The sequence below is a fragment of the Procambarus clarkii genome, chromosome 73 (genome assembly GCF_040958095.1).
Source record: "Procambarus clarkii isolate CNS0578487 chromosome 73, FALCON_Pclarkii_2.0, whole genome shotgun sequence".
Lineage (NCBI taxonomy): Eukaryota > Metazoa > Arthropoda > Malacostraca > Decapoda > Cambaridae > Procambarus > Procambarus clarkii.
In genome coordinates, this window is record NC_091222.1 from 23530597 (window position 1) to 23550143 (window position 19547).

The 19547-nt window shown below is 37.4% G+C and overlaps 2 protein-coding genes across 2 annotated transcripts; both read right to left on the reverse strand.

Moving 5' to 3' along the window:
* Nucleotides 1-3062: 3062 nt before the first annotated feature.
* LOC123774095 (procathepsin L-like) lies at nucleotides 3063-6043 on the reverse strand. Its single transcript, XM_069312788.1, has 7 exons — nucleotides 5945-6043; nucleotides 5291-5443; nucleotides 4732-4938; nucleotides 4339-4530; nucleotides 3793-3958; nucleotides 3150-3308; nucleotides 3063-3073 (listed from the first exon to the last, which is right to left on the reverse strand). Exons 1-7 carry the CDS (start codon nucleotides 6041-6043, stop codon nucleotides 3063-3065), a joined length of 987 nt encoding a protein of 328 aa, XP_069168889.1.
* An 8767-nt stretch (nucleotides 6044-14810) lies between these two features.
* Nucleotides 14811-18114, reverse strand: LOC123774097 (procathepsin L-like). The gene is made up of 6 exons (XM_069312789.1): nucleotides 18016-18114; nucleotides 17362-17514; nucleotides 16803-17009; nucleotides 16410-16601; nucleotides 15864-16029; nucleotides 14811-15379 (listed from the first exon to the last, which is right to left on the reverse strand). Exons 1-6 carry the CDS (start codon nucleotides 18112-18114, stop codon nucleotides 15171-15173), a joined length of 1026 nt encoding a protein of 341 aa, XP_069168890.1. The 3' UTR covers nucleotides 14811-15170.
* Between the last annotated feature and the right edge of the window lie 1433 nt (nucleotides 18115-19547).

Here is a 19547-nt window from a genome sequence, read left to right on the forward strand (position 1 = left end):
TTTAACACTCCCTACTTGACCTGAGTGGCAAATGAGACTATTTCTATACTTAACAATAGCAACTATACCTTGGGCGACCACAGCTCTAGGTGTTGGGGCTGTTCTTGGGGAGAGGTAAGATGTTGACCTCTTATCCCAGCTGCTTCCGTGACCACACTGATTTTTCCCTTGTCTCGTCTCCCCCAGACAGAACATTGTATCCTTGCGCCTAGTCAAAGTTCTACCCAGTTACTAGCAAGGTTTAAGTTATAACAATTAAACTCGGTTGTACTTAATTGATCCAGACTAGTTGAATTATTTTACTGAAATAAATTACACAAGCCTCTAACGGCAGAGCTGTTCCCGATCACAAAAATGGTTATTAAAACTTTGAGAAATATTAGACATGTCAACCCTGCTGACCTATGACCGCCGGTCACTCCGCCTCAAAAGTTAGATCTGATTCGTGACGTCACTGATGGTGACTTAAACTCAATAATTAGAATACTCTTGATATTGTATCCAGTACTATTATACAATACAATTTTAATGCAAAATGAATAAAGGCTAATTTTCTCTAAATTACTGAATACTATAGGATGATTCATTTTACGCAGCTATGAACAAAGCGTTGGTTATTTCCACCGCGAATTCCCCTGGGGGTCAGGTCACCATGCGGCTCAGCTTCCCATTCTCTTTTGTCGATAAACCCCTCTGGATAATTCTTACAACAGCCTAGTCTGTTACATCATGACGATCTACACAGCGTTTGAAGTGGTCAAAAGACTGGTAGATGCAGTTTACTGCAGACAAATGTACTTTTTTAAAGTTAGTTTAGTTAAGTTTTAATGTTAGGTAGTGATGATAGAGTTACAAGATACGAGTAAAATGGTAATAAACTGCAACCAATATATAACGGCTGAAATAAACAGTAATAAACTGCGACCAGTATATAACGGCTATAGTTAAGACAAGATATTATGGAGAATTCATTTAGTTATAAAAGTTTATCCGTTCCAGGTGGCTTGCCATGCGTTCTAACCACTTGACATAATATACTAAATAAAGCCATTTATAATAAATATAGTCTATATTTGAGTATATAGCATAATAGTATATAACAGACACAGAACACTTGATGTCCATAATTAACGGAGTCTCTTAGCCTGGAATACCCTTATGTCCCCCTGAACCTCACCAACAAATCCAACATGCTGAAGATCCAACGATTACAAAACAAAGCACTTCGCTTTGCGGAGGGCCCGACTCTGATGGACAGGGTAAGAACTGACCAAATCCATGAGACGCTCAACATGAAGCCAATGAACATCAGGCTCAGCTACCTGGCCAGAAGACAGCTGTACCGAATGAAGAACATGTATGTCCCAGACCCCGAAGATCCCTACGTAGCAGAAAACACCACCAGCGGCTACGAGATCCACGAACCACCACACAGAACCAGAAGAATCACTCTCCTACAAAAAGTGATCAGACACATCCATGATGAGGCCTTCCCAAGACCTCAAATACTAAGCGGCCTGCCAGACGACCCAGATGAGTGGCCCATCCCGGACCCGATCTACACCAAATGAAGAATAAAGAAAAAAATAAATAAATAAATAAAAAAAAAAAAAATAAGTAAAAAATAAATAAATAAATAAAAATAAAAACAATATAAATAAATAAAACTCCTAAAAAAAAAATACAAAACCAAAAAACCGTTTGTCGTGGCATCAGAAGTATAACTACCCTGATGTTGCTAAGATTAACCTCCTTCAGCCAGCTCCATCGGCTCTAGTGCTTTAGGACACCAACAAGGTCACAAACACTAGCCCCCCAGCCAATGTACTGACAACCCTACATAACACATACGCAAACAAACATACACAAATGTCAACCCATGGTGGACAGGCCACCGAACTTTCAAACCTCCTCTCTCTCTACACCCGCATCCTCTTCCTGAATTTCAACTCCCCATCCCTCTACCTTCCCCATCCTTTCCAATCCCTATGGACTTCAAAGCTAAAGGAGTCTCTTCTCTTACGCTCCAGGGGATGCGTCGCTAAGAAATGGTTTTGACTGTCTTTTATCAACAATGTGAAGGAGACCTTGGGATTATTTGTGATTTAATTATATTCAGTCCTGGAGAATCATTTTTTATCCATTTTGGTCTCCTGACCATTTTTAAATATATAAATTTTACAGGGATATAAATTTTACAGGGATAGAGAAATTAGGTTACGTAAGAACATTTCAATAGTTAAGACCTCATTTCAGTACTTCGGGAGCCGGTCGGTCGAGCGGACAGCACGCTGGGCTTGTGATCCTGTGGTCCTGGGTTCGATTCCAGGCACCGGCGATAAACAATGGGCAGAGTTTCTTTCACCCTATGCCCCTGTTACCTAGCAGTAAAATAGGTACCTGGGTGTTAGTCAGCTATCACGGGCTGCTTCCTGGGGGGGCTTCCTGCTTCCGCGGGGACACTAAAGCCCCGAAATCATCTCAAGATAATTGTAACCATTTACAATATCCATTTTGTATGGCTAACTATTGCAAATCAATGTTAGTAATTGGTGTCAGAATTTCCGATAATTGATTTAGGAATTGGTTCATAATGATAAAAAAATTTTGGCTTATTTTTATTACGAAAGAATATAAAGTAATACATGACCTCAGAAAATTTCACTTCACCAACTGAGTCCTCTGAGTTAAATTACCTAATTTCCTATATTCATTGAAGACTCCATTATGGCAGAGAACCTAATTATTTTGCCTGCCTTCATGAGGCAAAAGTGATTCAATTTATTACATCTCTCAAATTAATCAGATGAAAAACAACAAAATTAGACAGCAGATAAAATGTCAGTTCTAAGTGGACACGTAATTAATGCTGGAAGTTAGTAGTGAGCAGCAAGACTGGAACACTGGGTCTCCTCCAGTGTTACAAGGAGGCAACAATAGTCATGCTACGCTGGGTCCCCACGATACAAGAGGGAAGGAGGCAGCAGTAACAATGCCACGCTGGTTCCCCCATGAGTTTATACAAGGGGGAAAGAGGCCTCAGTAGCAATGCCACACTGACCTCAGTGTGGCACTGAGGTCAGTGCCACACTGACCTACGGTTCCACACTGACCTACGGTGGCCTACGGTGTAGGCCACACTGACCTACGGTTCCTCATCATCTTGATGTAGCCTTCATCACCCAGAGTTGTGCCCCAAGAGTTCTTCACCAGCCAGTAGTCAGTTCCGTCCTCCGTAGGTCCATAACCCACAACCAGAACACCGTGGCCAAGATTCGTTGAACTACATTCTGGCTCGTCATAAACACCTGTAATATATATATTCATCCTTCAATAATACAATATTTAACAAATTATTTGTTCAGAAACTCATAATTCCTACAAAATAAATGAGATTCCGAATTTAAAGGCATTAAATTAAATGGAAGAATAAATACTGTTACAACGTGGGAATTGTCGACATGGTGAGTGAGACGCGCCACCCCATTGACATGATTGTGTGTATACGTGGACACACACAGTGTGTGTGAACATGACACTTTCTGGTAGAAAACATGATGAATACTTAACGCACTATGAGAAAGAAAGTATGATATATATTCAAAGACTTTAGAAAACACAGCAGATCTAAGAAAGACCTGAGAATCGTTGAACAATAAAGGTCTCATACAATAAAAACAATTTATATACACACATGATGCACATTTCACGTTTATATGAGCATGCAGAAATATACTGATCACCTTCAGTAAAATGTGATCTATGTATACATTTACAATAAAAAAAACTTACCATGATGGTAAAACTGGATTGACCCGTGTGAGGCATCAATGGCAACAGATACTGGTCCAACTGTGGCAACAGCTTTCTTCAGTGCATCTTCACTTCCCTCGCGAATATGAACAAAGCCAGTCACTTTAGCACCAGATTCTTGTTGTTTATATTGACATTTCCCTTCCTAAGAGTAAGGTTACAATATTATTATGTACAAAAATATGAAAAACACATATGTACATTATATATAAATGTGTAATATTTGCTTATGTTATAGGCAAATATGTTATGCAAATGCTTATCATTCTATCTGTTAAAAAGTTTAAAACCAGTTTTAAATATGTAAAATATAATTATCATTAAATGTGTATTTACCTTGATATATGGATAAAAATCTTCAGTGTCAATCACAAAAAAGCAAATATTACGAACTCTGTTGACCAAACCACACACAGACTGCAATATTTGCGGACTCCTCATCAGCTAATATTACAAACTACTCACTGTTTAAAAGTTCAAGACCACATCCCAGGAAAATATAATAATCATGAAACGTGTATTTACCTTCTTCTTGTAAGGATAAGAATCTTCAGTGTCAATCCCACCATTGTCCTCAATGTACTTGAAGGCAGCGGTCATCAGTCCACCGTCACAGCCACCATTGCCGTACTTGGTGGAACAGTCAATCAAGTTCTGCTCAGAAAGGCTCACCAGCTTACCCGTCTGGCGGAAGTGTTGACCTTCCAGTGACCCGGTCTGTGGACCACACAAACATTACTTTGTAAAACATCATCAAAACTTGTAAGTTCTTTATATGATCATTATTAATATATGAGAAAATGTTAATATTTGCTCATATATCAATATTTTTATATAATAATAATAAAACCATTACAAATGAACTTCCAAGATGTCATTAATGTCATCTAACAAAATAAGTTAGATGATAATACTCACAGCTGAGAAGGCCCAGCATGATCCACATTTTCCTTGGTCTTTTACTGGGGTGACTGCTCCCTTCTTTCTCCAGTCAACAGTCTTGGGAAGGATAACATCATCTTCCGGCTCAATGTATGTGGAACCATTGTACATGCTGTTTAATCTGTATCTTTCGGTGTGGTTCGTATGGAAACCTGCCATTGTTGACAAAAACTCCGTCTGAAGCTGCAAGAAATATTACATCACGTAAGTCACTGGGCAATAAGGGTTATTTAACAAATGAGTTTTGTTGTTCTGAGTGGAATCAGGATGCAGACAATACACAATGAGAAATCATTAACGTGATGCATCAACCAAAAAAATCAGTAGGAACCATGAGGAGAGGTTCGAATCCTCTGAAAACCAGATGATTCAGTTTAATCCCAGGTTGCAATGATTTTGACCATGTTCCGGTGCCTAGAGCGTGCCTGTGAGGATCCATCGCATAGGATAGAATCCTCTTCATTGAGGATTCTATCTTCAATCCTACTGATTTTTTCATGCAAATGTTTACTCGTTAGAGGATCATCCTACTTACCATGTCACCAAACTTGTTCATCCTGAGCCTGTATGACTTGTGTCCTTTTGCATACAGCTTATTGTGTGCAGCAATCTTGAGTCTATTTTCCATATAGATGTTCATGCGGAACGAGTCTTCAACATCAGTGGCGTATTTCTTGTAATGTTCAATCTAAAAAAATAATTTTTGATTATTACACTATTTTTTCTCCCAATCTCGGGAGGCAAGATAGTTGATTTTAAGAATATATGAAGTTAAATATATGAAGATGTAATACAGTTGTTACAAGCACAATAATTTTTCAGATAAATACATCAGCAACGGCTTTTAATGACATAAACAATGACAAGAAGTTGGCAAGGAACGCTTTAGTTCACCACTAGTAGCATCCATCACCCCTGACTTTACTGACTGCACTCAATAAATCTCTTCACCGACCTCGACACTGAAGTGACCAGTGATACCAGCGAATTTGAAGTCAAAACAAATATAACTTCTTTATTTGCAAGAATAGTCTTTACATGAAACCTGGTACGCTGTCATATTGTTCGCTCATTAATTTTTAACCTAATGTAAAATGATGGCAACTGTTATACTATTATCCCCTAAAACATGTTAAAGCTTTCTTCTTAAAGAACTCTTAAAAATAATTAATGTTGGTAACGTTCTTACCTTAAATGTCTCCCACTCTTCCTGCACAACAGAAGAGTAAGGTACTGCAGATATTGCGGCAAGAGCGGCCACCAACACTGATGCTGCCAAGTACTTCATCTAGTGGGAAAGAAAAAATAAGTATCATAATAGTAACAATTTCAATAATAATTAACATCACTTTAGTCTCATAACAGACTGATGCGACTGTAACACGTTGGAAATGACAGAACAATTTTCAAAGACTTTCACAAGTGAATAGTAATCTAGAACCAAAAATATTAATAATTTTTTTCAACAGAAGCACGTTTTCTAATTTTCGATTTTGTTTTGAATGCAATTTGATGTTAAACAATTGTAATTATTATTATAATTGCTATGATATAGACCATAAATCAGTATCATAATTTAAATGTGAGAACATAAATCCCATTAATGATAATACTCAATGTATTATTGAGTATTAACATGTTAATACTCAATCCTCCACTTACCTTGCCTGGAATTCTGGCCGACGTTGATTGAATGACTAACACTGCTGCTCGATAATGACAAACATATACACTTAGTGAGGACGCGCAGGCGGGGCAGAGGTGAGATGGATCAGGGTCAGAGGTGAGCAACTGAAAAATGGTGTTTCTCGCTCTTTGAAACCTTCGCAGAATTTATTGCTCTCGTGGCGTTAGTTTTGCTGCTGGACTTTGAATACGTTCTAATTTATCAATATATTTTTTCTCAATATGGAATGTAATATTCTTGTACAGGATGGTACAATATGTAGTGGGTATACTCTTTAGTTGTACGCTGTTAAATGGTTGACTAGTGACTGTAGTAGAGAATGGTTCACTAATGTATGGTACACTAGTGAATGTACAAGAGAATGGTTCACTAATGAATGGTACACTAGTGAATGGTACCCAAGTGAATGGTACCCAATTGTATGGTATACTGTAGAATAGTACAATAGTGAAAGGTATCCAAGTGAATGGTACCCAATTGAATGGTACACTGTAGAAGCGTACACTAGTGAATGATTTTCTCAGTTCCAACCAAGAAACAAAAAATAATAGCGGTACCCAGTAAAGGAAAAAATATTGGTGGTACCCAGTGAAGGAAAAATAAAAGTGACACCCAGATAAAGAAAAATAATATATTAACACTAATATAAGTATATAATAGCGGTTCCCAGTAATAAAAGTGTAACGTCTATTGTGGGAAAGTTACATAAATCGATAATTGCAAATACAACTCAGTCTTCATCTATAAAAACATAAATTAATAAATGATTAGCAACATGGTTTTACTAATTACCGTTCATGTTTAAAAAATTTGCTATCATTTTATTCCAGCACAGTCGAGGCAGTTGATAGTGGTAAGTGGTTGATAGTAGTGATGTTGTGTACCTTAACTTTAGCAAAGTTTTTGATACAGTGCCACATGAAAGACTAATGAAAAAGATAGAGACTCATGGTGTTGGGGTGCTATATTAAGTTGGAATAGGGTATAGCTATACCAAAGGAAACAGAGAGTTAAGTTTCCACTCACCAGAAAGGGAAAATGTTATAAGTGGAGTGCCTCAAGGATCTGTCCTGGGACCTCTGTTGTATATAATAAATATATATATATGATTTAGATTCAGGTTTGAGTAGCAACATTTGCAAATTTGCCGATGATACGAAAATCGGTAGGGAAATTAATTCGGAGGAGGACTCACTATCACTTCAAGTTGATCTAGATAGGGTTTTGAAATGGTCAAAGGATTGGCAAATGCAGTTTAATGCTGATAAATGTAAAGTTCTGAGGCTAGGTAATGATGATAGAGTTACAAGATACGAGCTAGATGGTGTTGAGATTGCGAAGTTGGATTGCGAAAGGGATCTGGGAGTTATGATTAGTAAGAATTTAAAACAAAAGGATCAATGCATGAATGTTCGTAATAAGGCGAATAGGACACTGGGATTTATTAATCGAAGCGTTAGTAACAAGTCACCTGGTGTGGTTCTTAAGCTATATCTTAAGAACATAAGAACATAAGAACAAAGGCAACTGCAGAAGGCATATTGGCCCATACGAGGCAGCTCCTATTTATAACCACCCAATCCTACTCATATACATGTCCAACCCATGCTTGAAACAATCGAGGGACCCCACCTCCACAATAAGAACATAAGAACAAAGGCAACTGCAGAAGGCTTATTGGCCCATACGAGGCAGCTCCTATTTATAACCACCCAATCCCACTCATATACTTGTCCAACCCGCGCTTGAAACAATCGAGGGACCCCACCTCCACAATGTTACGCGGTAATTGGTTCCACAAATCAACAACCTGTTACTGAACCAGTATTTACCCAAGTTTTTCCTAAATCTAAACTTATCCAATTTATACCCATTGTTTCGTGTTCTGTCTTGTGTTGATACTTTTAATACCCTATTAATATCCCCTTTGTTATGTCCATTCACCCACTTGTAAACCTCTATCATGTCACCCCTAACTCTTCGCCTTTCCAGTGAATGCAACTTAAGCTTTGTTAATCTTTCTTCATATAATTAAACAATTAGAAAAACTAAAACCAAACAATTCCCTAGGGCCGGATGAAGTGTTTACCAGAGTGCTTAAAGAATGCAAAGAGGAGCTTTCCGAGCCACTGTCTACCATATTTAATAAATCAATAAAGTCAGGCAGAGTGCCAGAGTCATGGAAGGTAGCTAATGTGGTACCAATTTTTAAGAAAGGAGATAGATCACTTGCGTCACACTATCGGCCAATTAGCCTAACGTCTATTGTGGGAAAGTTACTTGAATCAATAATTGCAAATACAATTCGTCTCCATCTTGAAAAACATAAATTAATAAATGAGTCGCAACATGGTTTTACAAATGGCTATGTTGCGACTCATGGACTAGACTCCATTTATACTAACTCTCTGTTCCCTTTGGTATAGCCATGCCCTAATCCAGCTTAATATAGCACCCCCAATACCATGAGCCTCTATCTTTTTAATCAGTCTTTCATGTGGCACTGTATCAAAAGCTTTGCTAAAAGGTACACAACATCACAATCCTTACCACTATCAACTATGCTAGAATAAAAAGATAACAAATTTGTTAAACATGAACGGCCATTTATAAAACCATGTTGCGACTACTCAATTATTAATTTATGTTTTTCAAGATGAAGACGAATTTTATTTGCTTTTATAGATTCGAGTAACTTTCCCACAATAGACGTAGGCTAATTGGTCGATAGTTAGACGCAAGTGATCTATCTCCTTTCTTAAAAACTGGTATCACATTAGCAACTTTCCAAAACTCTGGCACTCTGCCTGACTCTATTGACTTGATTTATTAAATATGGTTGACAGTGGGTCACAAAGCTCCTCTTTGCATTCTTTAAGCACCCTGGCAAACACTTCATCCTTGATCATTTTGCCAATTCCTTTCTCCCACAAACACATACTTTTATTACCTCCTTCCTCCAAATCAATTCCCATACCTCTATCTACTAACAGTTTAAACCCAAACAAACACTTCTAACCACTTCTTCCAACGAGTTCGCATTTGATTTGCAATATTTTTCCAGCCGGCAATTGACACCAATTGCCCTCGACATCCATTCATTTCCCACTCCCTTTCTTGGAAGAATGCCACATATGATCGGGATTCCTCCCTTGCTCCTAACTAATTCAATGGCTGTCCTGACTCTAATTTACACAAAACTTAATTGACACAATTATGTTGTGTCCACTAACATCGTCCACCATTATGTTGTTTCCACTACGGTGGAAATATCAGTGTACTCCTTAATCATGACTCCACATCCTGGCTTTCCGTCCTTTGTTACCGAGCCATCACAACAAACATCGAAAGTTTTAATTTGGATATTCTTCTACTTATCAATCATACATTACTTTCATCTATCCGGACTCGTATATACTTTCTTCCTTTTACAAGGGGAGCAATGTTCATATCACACGCTAATGAAATACATACTTAAGAATATTAGAACAAAGGAAACTGCAGAAGGTCTATTGGCCCATACGAGGCAGCTGCTATTTATATCCACCAAATCCTACTCAGATACATGTCCAACCCACGTTTGAAACAATTCAGGGACCCCACTTCCACCACGTTAAGCGGTAATTGGTTCCACAAATCAACAACCCTGTTACCGAACCAGTATTTACCCCAAGTCTTTCCTAAATCTAAACTTATCCAATTTATACCCATTGTTTCGTGATCTGTCTTGTGTTGATACTTTTAATACCTTATTAATATCCTTTGTTATACCTATTCATCCACTTGTAAACCTCTATCATGTCACGTCTAGCTTCGCCTTTACAGTGAATGCAATATCAGCTTCCTTAATCTTTCTTCATATAAAAAAAATTCTAATCTGGGGAATTAACTTTGTCATCTTACGCTGGACACGTTCAAGTGAATTTATATCCATTCTATAGCACGGCATAATCTAAATGGGGCCTAACCAGAGCAAGATATAAGAACATGGGAAATAAGGTAAATGCAGAAGGCCTATTGGCCCATACGAGGCAGCTCCCAATTATAACCACCACCCAATCCCACTCATATACATGTCCTACCCACGCTTGAAACAATCGAGGGACCCTACTTCCACCACGTTATGCAGTAATTGGTTCCACAAATCAACAACCCTGTTACCGAACTAGTTATTACCCAAGTCTTTCCTAAATCTAAACTTATCCGATTTATATCCATTGTTTCGTGTTGTCTTGTATTGATACTTTTAATATCCTATTAATATCCCCTATGTTATGTTCATTCATCCACTTCAATTAGTAAATCCCTGTGTCCTATTTGCCTTATTACGAACATTCATCATTAATCCAATCATGCATTCATGCCAGTGTGATTTGGTATCCAATTTAGGGAGATTGACAGCCCTAAATTGTGTGCTTCTTGTCATATATGTTGGATTTCTATAATGAGTTGTATATTATTTCTGTACTGGCTGGATAACAATGCACAATAATTGATAACAATTGATAATAATGGATAACATTAAGGAACCAACGCGTGAAAAAATTATTTTAAACTTAGTGTTACGCAAAGTAATAACATCGAAATAGGAAATGAGCTAGGGAACAGTGATCACAATGAAATCAGATTTAACATAGAATGGAATAGAATTGTAGAAGAAAATTCTGTACCAGATTTGTTAAAAACTGATTTTAATGGCCTAATCTTTTTGAAATAGATTGGAAAGTCCTAGGCGTTGAGGGGGGGGGGGAGGGGAACCGGAATTGGAGTGATACATGAACCCAGCAATGGGTGGTGTGAAAAGGGATTTTGATGTGGATTAAACATATAACTTATTATAAAATATTTTAAGCAAATGGCAGGAACGTAGAAATATAAATGAAATAGATCGAATGATAATGACCAACATAACAAAGGATCTGAAGAACCTTACAAGCAAAAAGGGAGCTTCGTACAAAAGGTTTAGGAATAGGGGAAGTCAGTTTAGAACAGGAATTCGTTTAACTCGTAGGCAATGTTAAAAAAAGAGGTAAAGAGTGCAAAAAGAAACTATGAAGTTTTCATGGCAGGGCAAGCAAAGACAAATCCTAAAGTTTTTTTTTCAGCTATATCGAACAAGTATTATGGAAAAATAGGTCCAGTAAAAACTGAGACAGGTCAGATAACTGATAATGGCAAAGAGATGAGTAGAATTTTGAATCAATATTTTATTTCTGTACATACTAAAGAGGACATTATGCCTTCAGCTGAATAGGTCTGTGTGGGTAGAGAAAAGGACAGGTTGACTAGTATAGCTTTTACCAGGATGAATGTTATTAAATAAATAGTGAAACTCCTTTTTTGGGGAAAGGCTTCAGGAGTCAACCTCGAGGAAAAATCCGGAGTTGGAGCCCCTAAGGCAGTTCGTTGTTGACGTCGACCTCGTTCTGGCAGCTCCTGCGGCGTTGCTGGAACCATGTGTATTGGCATTTGCCTTTCTATTGGATAATTTCAGGAACGTGGAGAGGGAGGACCTGCTGCATGGGTAACAGCTTCTCCTCCATACCTACCCACCCTGGCTATTGACTCCATAGTCAATAGACTGAAAAATGCCTACTACTAGTGAAACTCAAGCCAAACAAATCCCCAGGGCCTGACGAAGTGCTTGCCAGAGTGCTTGAGGAATGCAAAGAGGAGTATTGCGAACCATTATCTACCATATTTAATAGATCATTAGAGTCAGGCAGAGTGCCAGAGCCGTAGAAGGTTGCTAATGTATTACCAATTTTTAAGGGAGGAGATAGATCACTTTTGTCAAAGTGTCAATAATCAATAGAATATAATACATAGTCTAACTATATATAATAACTATAGACTATAGACAATAAACAAACTATAAACGATAGTGTGATCCTATCGGCTAATTAGCTTAATGTCTTTTGGGAAAGTTAATTGAATTGCAAATACCATTCATCTTCATCTTGAAAAATATAAATTATTAAATGATCCACAACATGGTTTTGCAAATTGCAGTTAATGTTTTTAATGATAGCAAACAAATTGCTATCATTTTATTCCAGCATAGTTGACCAGTTGATTATAGTAAAGTTTGAGATGTTGAGTAACTTGACTTTAGCAAAGCTTTTGATACAGTGCCACATGAAATACTGATTAAAAAGATAGAGGTTCACGGTATTGGGGGTTCTATTAAGTTGGATCACAGCATGGCTATACCAAAGGAAATAAAGTAATTATAATTGGAGTCATTTTTGTCAGAGTGGGAAATTGTTGTAAGTGGAGTACCTTAAAACTTTGGTCTGGGACCTGTATTATTCATAATATATATAAATGATTTAGATTTAGGTTTGAGCAGCAATATTTGCATATTTGCTGATGAATAAAAAAATCTGGATTTTTTATTCATCGGCAAAATAAACACGGAAGAAGATTCACTATCACTTCATGACGATCTACACAGCGTTTGAAGTGGTCAAAAGACTGGTAGATGCAGTTTACTGCAGACAAATGTACTTTTTTAAAGTTAGTTTAGTTAAGTTTTAATGTTAGGTAGTGATGATAGAGTTACAAGATACGAGTAAAATGGTAATAAACTGCAACCAATATATAACGGCTGAAATAAACAGTAATAAACTGCGACCAGTATATAACGGCTATAGTTAAGACAAGATATTATGGAGAATTCATTTAGTTATAAAAGTTTATCCGTTCCAGGTGGCTTGCCATGCGTTCTAACCACTTGACATAATATACTAAATAAAGCCATTTATAATAAATATAGTCTATATTTGAGTATATAGCATAATAGTATATAACAGACACAGAACACTTGATGTCCATAATTAACGGAGTCTCTTAGCCTGGAATACCCTTATGTCCCCCTGAACCTCACCAACAAATCCAACATGCTGAAGATCCAACGAGTACAAAACAAAGCACTTCGCTTTGCGGAGGGCCCGACTCTGATGGACAGGGTAAGAACTGACCAAATCCATGAGACGCTCAACATGAAGCCAATGAACATCAGGCTCAGCTACCTGGCCAGAAGACAGCTGTACCGAATGAAGAACATGTATGTCCCAGACCCCGAAGATCCCTACGTAGCAGAAAACACCACCAGCGGCTACGAGATCCACGAACCACCACACAGAACCAGAAGAATCACTCTCCTACAAAAAGTGATCAGACACATCCATGATGAGGCCTTCCCAAGACCTCAAATACTAAGCGGCCTGCCAGACGACCCAGATGAGTGGCCCATCCCGGACCCGATCTACATCAAATGAAGAATAAAGAAAAAAATAAATAAATAAATAAAAATAAATAAATAAATAAAAAATAAATAAATAAAAAAAAAATAAAAACAATATAAATAAATAAAACTCCTAAAAAAAATACAAAACCAAAAAACCGTTTGTCGTGGCATCAGAAGTATAACTACCCTGATGTTGCTAAGATTAACCTCCTTCAGCCAGCTCCATCGGCTCTAGTGCTTTAGGACACCAACAAGGTCACAAACACTAGCCCCCCAGCCAATGTACTGACAACCCTACATAACACATACGCAAACAAACATACACAAATGTCAACCCATGGTGGACAGGCCACCAAACTTTCAAACCTCCTCTCTCTCTACACCCGCATCCTCTTCCTGAATTTCAACTCCCCATCCCTCTACCTTCCCCATCCTTTCCAATCCCTATGGACATCAAAGCTAAAGGAGTCTCTTCTCTCACGCTCCAGGGGATGCGTCGCTAAGAAATGGTTTTGACTGTCTTTTATCAACAATGTGAAGGAGACCTTGGGTTTATTTGTGATTTAATTATATTCAGTCCTGGAGAATCATTTTTTATCCATTTTGGTCTCCTGACCATTTTTAAATATATAAATTTTACAGGGATAGAGAAATTAGGCGACGTAAGAACATTTCAATAGTAAAGACGTCATTTCAGTACTTCGGGAGCCGGTCGGTCGAGCGGACAGCACGCTGGGCTTGTGATCCTGTGGTCCTGGGTTCGATTCCAGGCACCGGCGATAAACAATGGGCAGACTTTCTTTCACCCTATGCCCCTGTTACCTAGCAGTAAAATAGGTACCTGGGTACCTATTTTATCACGGCTATCACGGGCTGCTTCCTGGGGGTGAAGGCCTGGTCGAGGACCAGGCCGCGGGGACACTAAAGCCCCGAAATCATCTCAAGATAATTGTAACCATTTACAATATCCATTTTCTATGGCTAACTATTGCAAATCAATGTTAGTAATTGGTGTCCGAATTTCCGATAATTGATTTAGGAATTGGTTCATAATGATAAAAAATGTTTGGCTTATTTTTATTACGAAAGAATATAAAGTAATACATGACCTCAGAAAATTTCACTTCACCAACTGAGTCCTCTGAGTTAAATTACCTAATTTCCTATATTCATTGAAGACTCCATTATGGCAGAGAACCTAATTATTTTGCCTGCCTTCATGAGGCAAAAGTGATTCAATTTATTACATCTCTCAAATTAATCAGATGAAAAACAACAAAATTAGACAGCAGATAAAATGTCAGTTCTAAGTGGACACGTAATTAATGCTGGAAGTTAGTAGTGAGCAGCAAGACTGGAACACTGGGTCTCCTCGAGTGTTACAAGGAGGCAACAATAGTCATGCTACGCTGGGTCCCCACGATACAAGAGGGAAGGAGGCAGCAGTAACAATGCCACGCTGGTTCCCCCATGAGTTTATACAAGGGGGAAAGAGGCCTCAGTAGCAATGCCACACTGGTTACTACGGTTCCTCATCATCTTGATGTAGCCTTCATCACCCAGAGTTGTGCCCCAAGAGTTCTTCACCAGCCAGTAGTCAGTTCCGTCCTCCGTAGTGCCATAACCCACAACCAGAACACCGTGGCCAAGATTCGTTGAACTACATTCTGGCTCGTCATAAACACCTGTAATATATATATTCATCCTTCAATAATACAATATTTAACAAATTATTTGTTCAGAAACACATAATTCCTACAAAATAAATGAGATTCCGAATTTAAAGGCATTAAATTAAATGGAAGAATAAATACTGTTACAACGTGGGAATTGTCGATATGGTGAGTGAGACGCGCCACCCCATTGACATGATTGTGTGTATACGTGGACACACACAGTGTGTGTGAACATGACACTTTCTGGTAGAAAACATGATGAATACTTAACGCACTATGAGAAAGAAAGTATGATATATATTCAAAGACTTTAGAAAACACAGCAGATCTAAGAAAGACCTGAGAATCGTTGAACAATAAAGGTCTCATGCAATAAAAACAATTTATATACACACATGATGCACATTTCACGTTTATATGAGCATGCAGAAATATACTGATCACCTTCAGTAAAATGTGATCTATGTATACATTTACAATAAAAAAAACTTACCATGATGGTAAAACTGGATTGACCCGTGTGAGGCATCAATGGCAACAGATACTGGTCCAACTGTGGCAACAGCTTTTTTCAGTGCATCTTCACTTCCCTCGCGAATATGAACAAAGCCAGTCACTTTAGCACCAGATTCTTGTTGTTTATATTGACATTTCCCTTCCTAAGAGTAAGGTTACAATATTATTATGTACAAAAATATGAAAAACACATATGTACATTATATATAAATGTGTAATATTTGCTTATGTTATAGGCAAATATGTTATGCAAATGCTTATCATTCTATCTGTTAAAAAGTTTAAAACCAGTTTTAAATATGTAAAATATAATTATCATTAAATGTGTATTTACCTTGATATATGGATAAAAATCTTCAGTGTCAATCACAAAAAAGCAAATATTACGAACTCTGTTGACCAAACCACACACAGACTGCAATATTTGCAGACTCCTCATCAGCTAATATTACAAACTACTCACTGTTTAAAAGTTCAAGACCACATCCCAGGAAAATATAATAATCATGAAACGTGCATTTACCTTCTTCTTGTAAGGATAAGAATCTTCAGTGTCAATCCCACCATTGTCCTCAATGTACTTGAAGGCAGCGGTCATCAGTCCACCGTCACAGCCACCATTGCCGTACTTGGTGGAACAGTCAATCAAGTTCTGCTCAGAAAGGCTCACCAGCTTACCCGTCTGGCGGAAGTGTTGACCTTCCAGTGACCCGGTCTGTGGACCACACAAACATTACTTTGTAAAACATCATCAAAACTTGTAAGTTCTTTATATGATCATTATTAATATATGAGAAAATGTTAATATTTGCTCATATATCAATATTTTTATATAATAATAATAAAACCATTACAAATGAACTTCCAAGATGTCATTAATGTCATCTAACAAAATAAGTTAGATGATAATACTCACAGCTGAGAAGGCCCAGCATGATCCACATTTTCCTTGGTCTTTTACTGGGGTGACTGCTCCCTTCTTTCTCCAGTCAACAGTCTTGGGAAGGATAACATCATCTTCCGGCTCAATGTATGTGGAACCATTGTACATGCTGTTTAATCTGTATCTTTCGGTGTGGTTCGTATGGAAACCTGCCATTGTTGACAAAAACTCCGTCTGAAGCTGCAAGAAATATTACATCACGTAAGTCACTGGGCAATAAGGGTTATTTAACAAATGAGTTTTGTTGTTCTGAGTGGAATCAGGATGCAGACAATACACAATGAGAAATCATTAACGTGATGCATCAACCAAAAAAATCAGTAGGAACCATGAGGAGAGGTTCGAATCCTCTGAAAACCAGATGATTCAGTTTAATCCCAGGTTGCAATGATTTTGACCATGTTCCGGTGCCTAGAGCGTGCCTGTGAGGATCCATCGCATAGGATAGAATCCTCTTCATTGAGGATTCTATCTTCAATCCTACTGATTTTTTCATGCAAATGTTTACTCGTTAGAGGATCATCCTACTTACCATGTCACCAAACTTGTTCATCCTGAGCCTGTATGACTTGTGTCCTTTTGCATACAGCTTATTGTGTGCAGCAATCTTGAGTCTATTTTCCATATAGATGTTCATGCGGAACGAGTCTTCAACATCAGTGGCGTATTTCTTGTAATGTTCAATCTAAAAAAATAATTTTTGATTATTACACTATTTTTTCTCCCAATCTCGGGAGGCAAGATAGTTGATTTTAAGAATATATGAAGTTAAATATATGAAGATGTAATACAGTTGTTACAAGCACAATAATTTTTCAGATAAATACATCAGCAACGGCTTTTAATGACATAAACAATGACAAGAAGTTGGCAAGGAACGCTTTAGTTCACCACTAGTAGCATCCATCACCCCTGACTTTACTGACTGCACTCAATAAATCTCTTCACCGACCTCGACACTGAAGTGACCAGTGATACCAGCGAATTTGAAGTCAAAACAAATATAACTTCTTTATTTGCAAGAATAGTCTTTACATGAAACCTGGTACGCTGTCATATTGTTCGCTCATTAATTTTTAACCTAATGTAAAATGATGGCAACTGTTATACTATTATCCCCTAAAACATGTTAAAGCTTTCTTCTTAAAGAACTCTTAAAAATAATTAATGTTGGTAACGTTCTTACCTTAAATGTCTCCCACTCTTCCTGCACAACAGAAGAGTAAGGTACTGCAGATATTGCGGCAAGAGCGGCCACCAACACTGATGCTGCCAAGTACTTCATCTAGTGGGAAAGAAAAAATAAGTATCATAATAGTAACAATTTCAATAATAATTAACATCACTTTAGTCTCATAACAGACTGATGCGACTGTAACACGTTGGAAATGACAGAACAATTTTCAAAGACTTTCACAAGTGAATAGTAATTTTCACAAGTGAATAGTAATTTTCACAAGTGAATAGTAATCTAGAACCAAAAATATTAATAATTTTTTTCAACAGCAGCACGTTTTCTAATTTTCGATTTTGTTTTGAATGCAATTTGATGTTAAACAATTGTAATTATTATTATAATTGCTATGATATAGAACATAAATCAGTATAATAATTTAAATGTGAGAACATAAATCCCATTAATGATAATACTCAATGTATTATTGAGTATTAACATGTTAATACTCAATCCTCCACTTACCTTGCCTGGAATTCTGGCCGACGTTGATTGAATGACTAACACTGCTGCTCGATAATGACAAACATATACACTTAGTGAGGACGCGCAGGCGGGGCAGAGGTGAGATGGATCAGGGTCAGAGGTGAGCAACTGAAAAGTGGTGTTTCTCGCTCTTTGAAACCTTCGCAGAATTTATTGCTCTCGTGGCGTTAGTTTTGCTGCTGGACTTTGAATACGTTCTAATTTATCAATATATTTTTTCTCAATATGGAATGTAATATTCTTGTACAGGATGGTACAATATGTAGTGGGTATACTCTTTAGTTGTACGCTGTTAAATGGTTTACTAGTGACTGTAGTAGAGAATGGTTCACTAATGTATGGTACACTAGTGAATGTACAAGAGAATAGTTCACTAATGAATGGAACACTAGTGCGAACAAGCCTGAATGGTCCCCAGGACAATTTGCAACTGAACACTAGTGAATGGTACCCAAGTGAATGGTACCCAATTGTATGATATACTGTAGAATAGTACAATAGTGAAAGGTATCCAAGTGAATTGTACCCAATTGAATGGTACACTGTAGAAGCGTACACTCGTGAATGATTTTCTCAGTTCCAACCAAGAAACAAAAAATAATAGCGGTACCCAGTAAAGGAAAAAAATATTGGTGGTACCCAGTGAAGGAAAACTAAAAGTGACACCCAGATAAAGAAAAATAATATATTAACACTAATATAAGTATATAATAGCGGTTCCCACTAATAAAAGTGTAACGTCTATTGTGGGAAAGTTACATAAATCGATAATTGCAAATACAACTCAGTCTTCATCTATAAAAACATAAATTAATAAATGATTAGCAACATGGTTTTACTAATTACCGTTCATGTTTAAAAATTTGCTATCATTTTATTCCAGCACAGTCGAGGCAGTTGATAGTGGTAAGTGGTTGATAGTAGTGATGTTGTGTACCTTAACTTTAGCAAAGTTTTTGATACAGTGCCACATGAAAGGCTGATTAAAAAGATAGAGA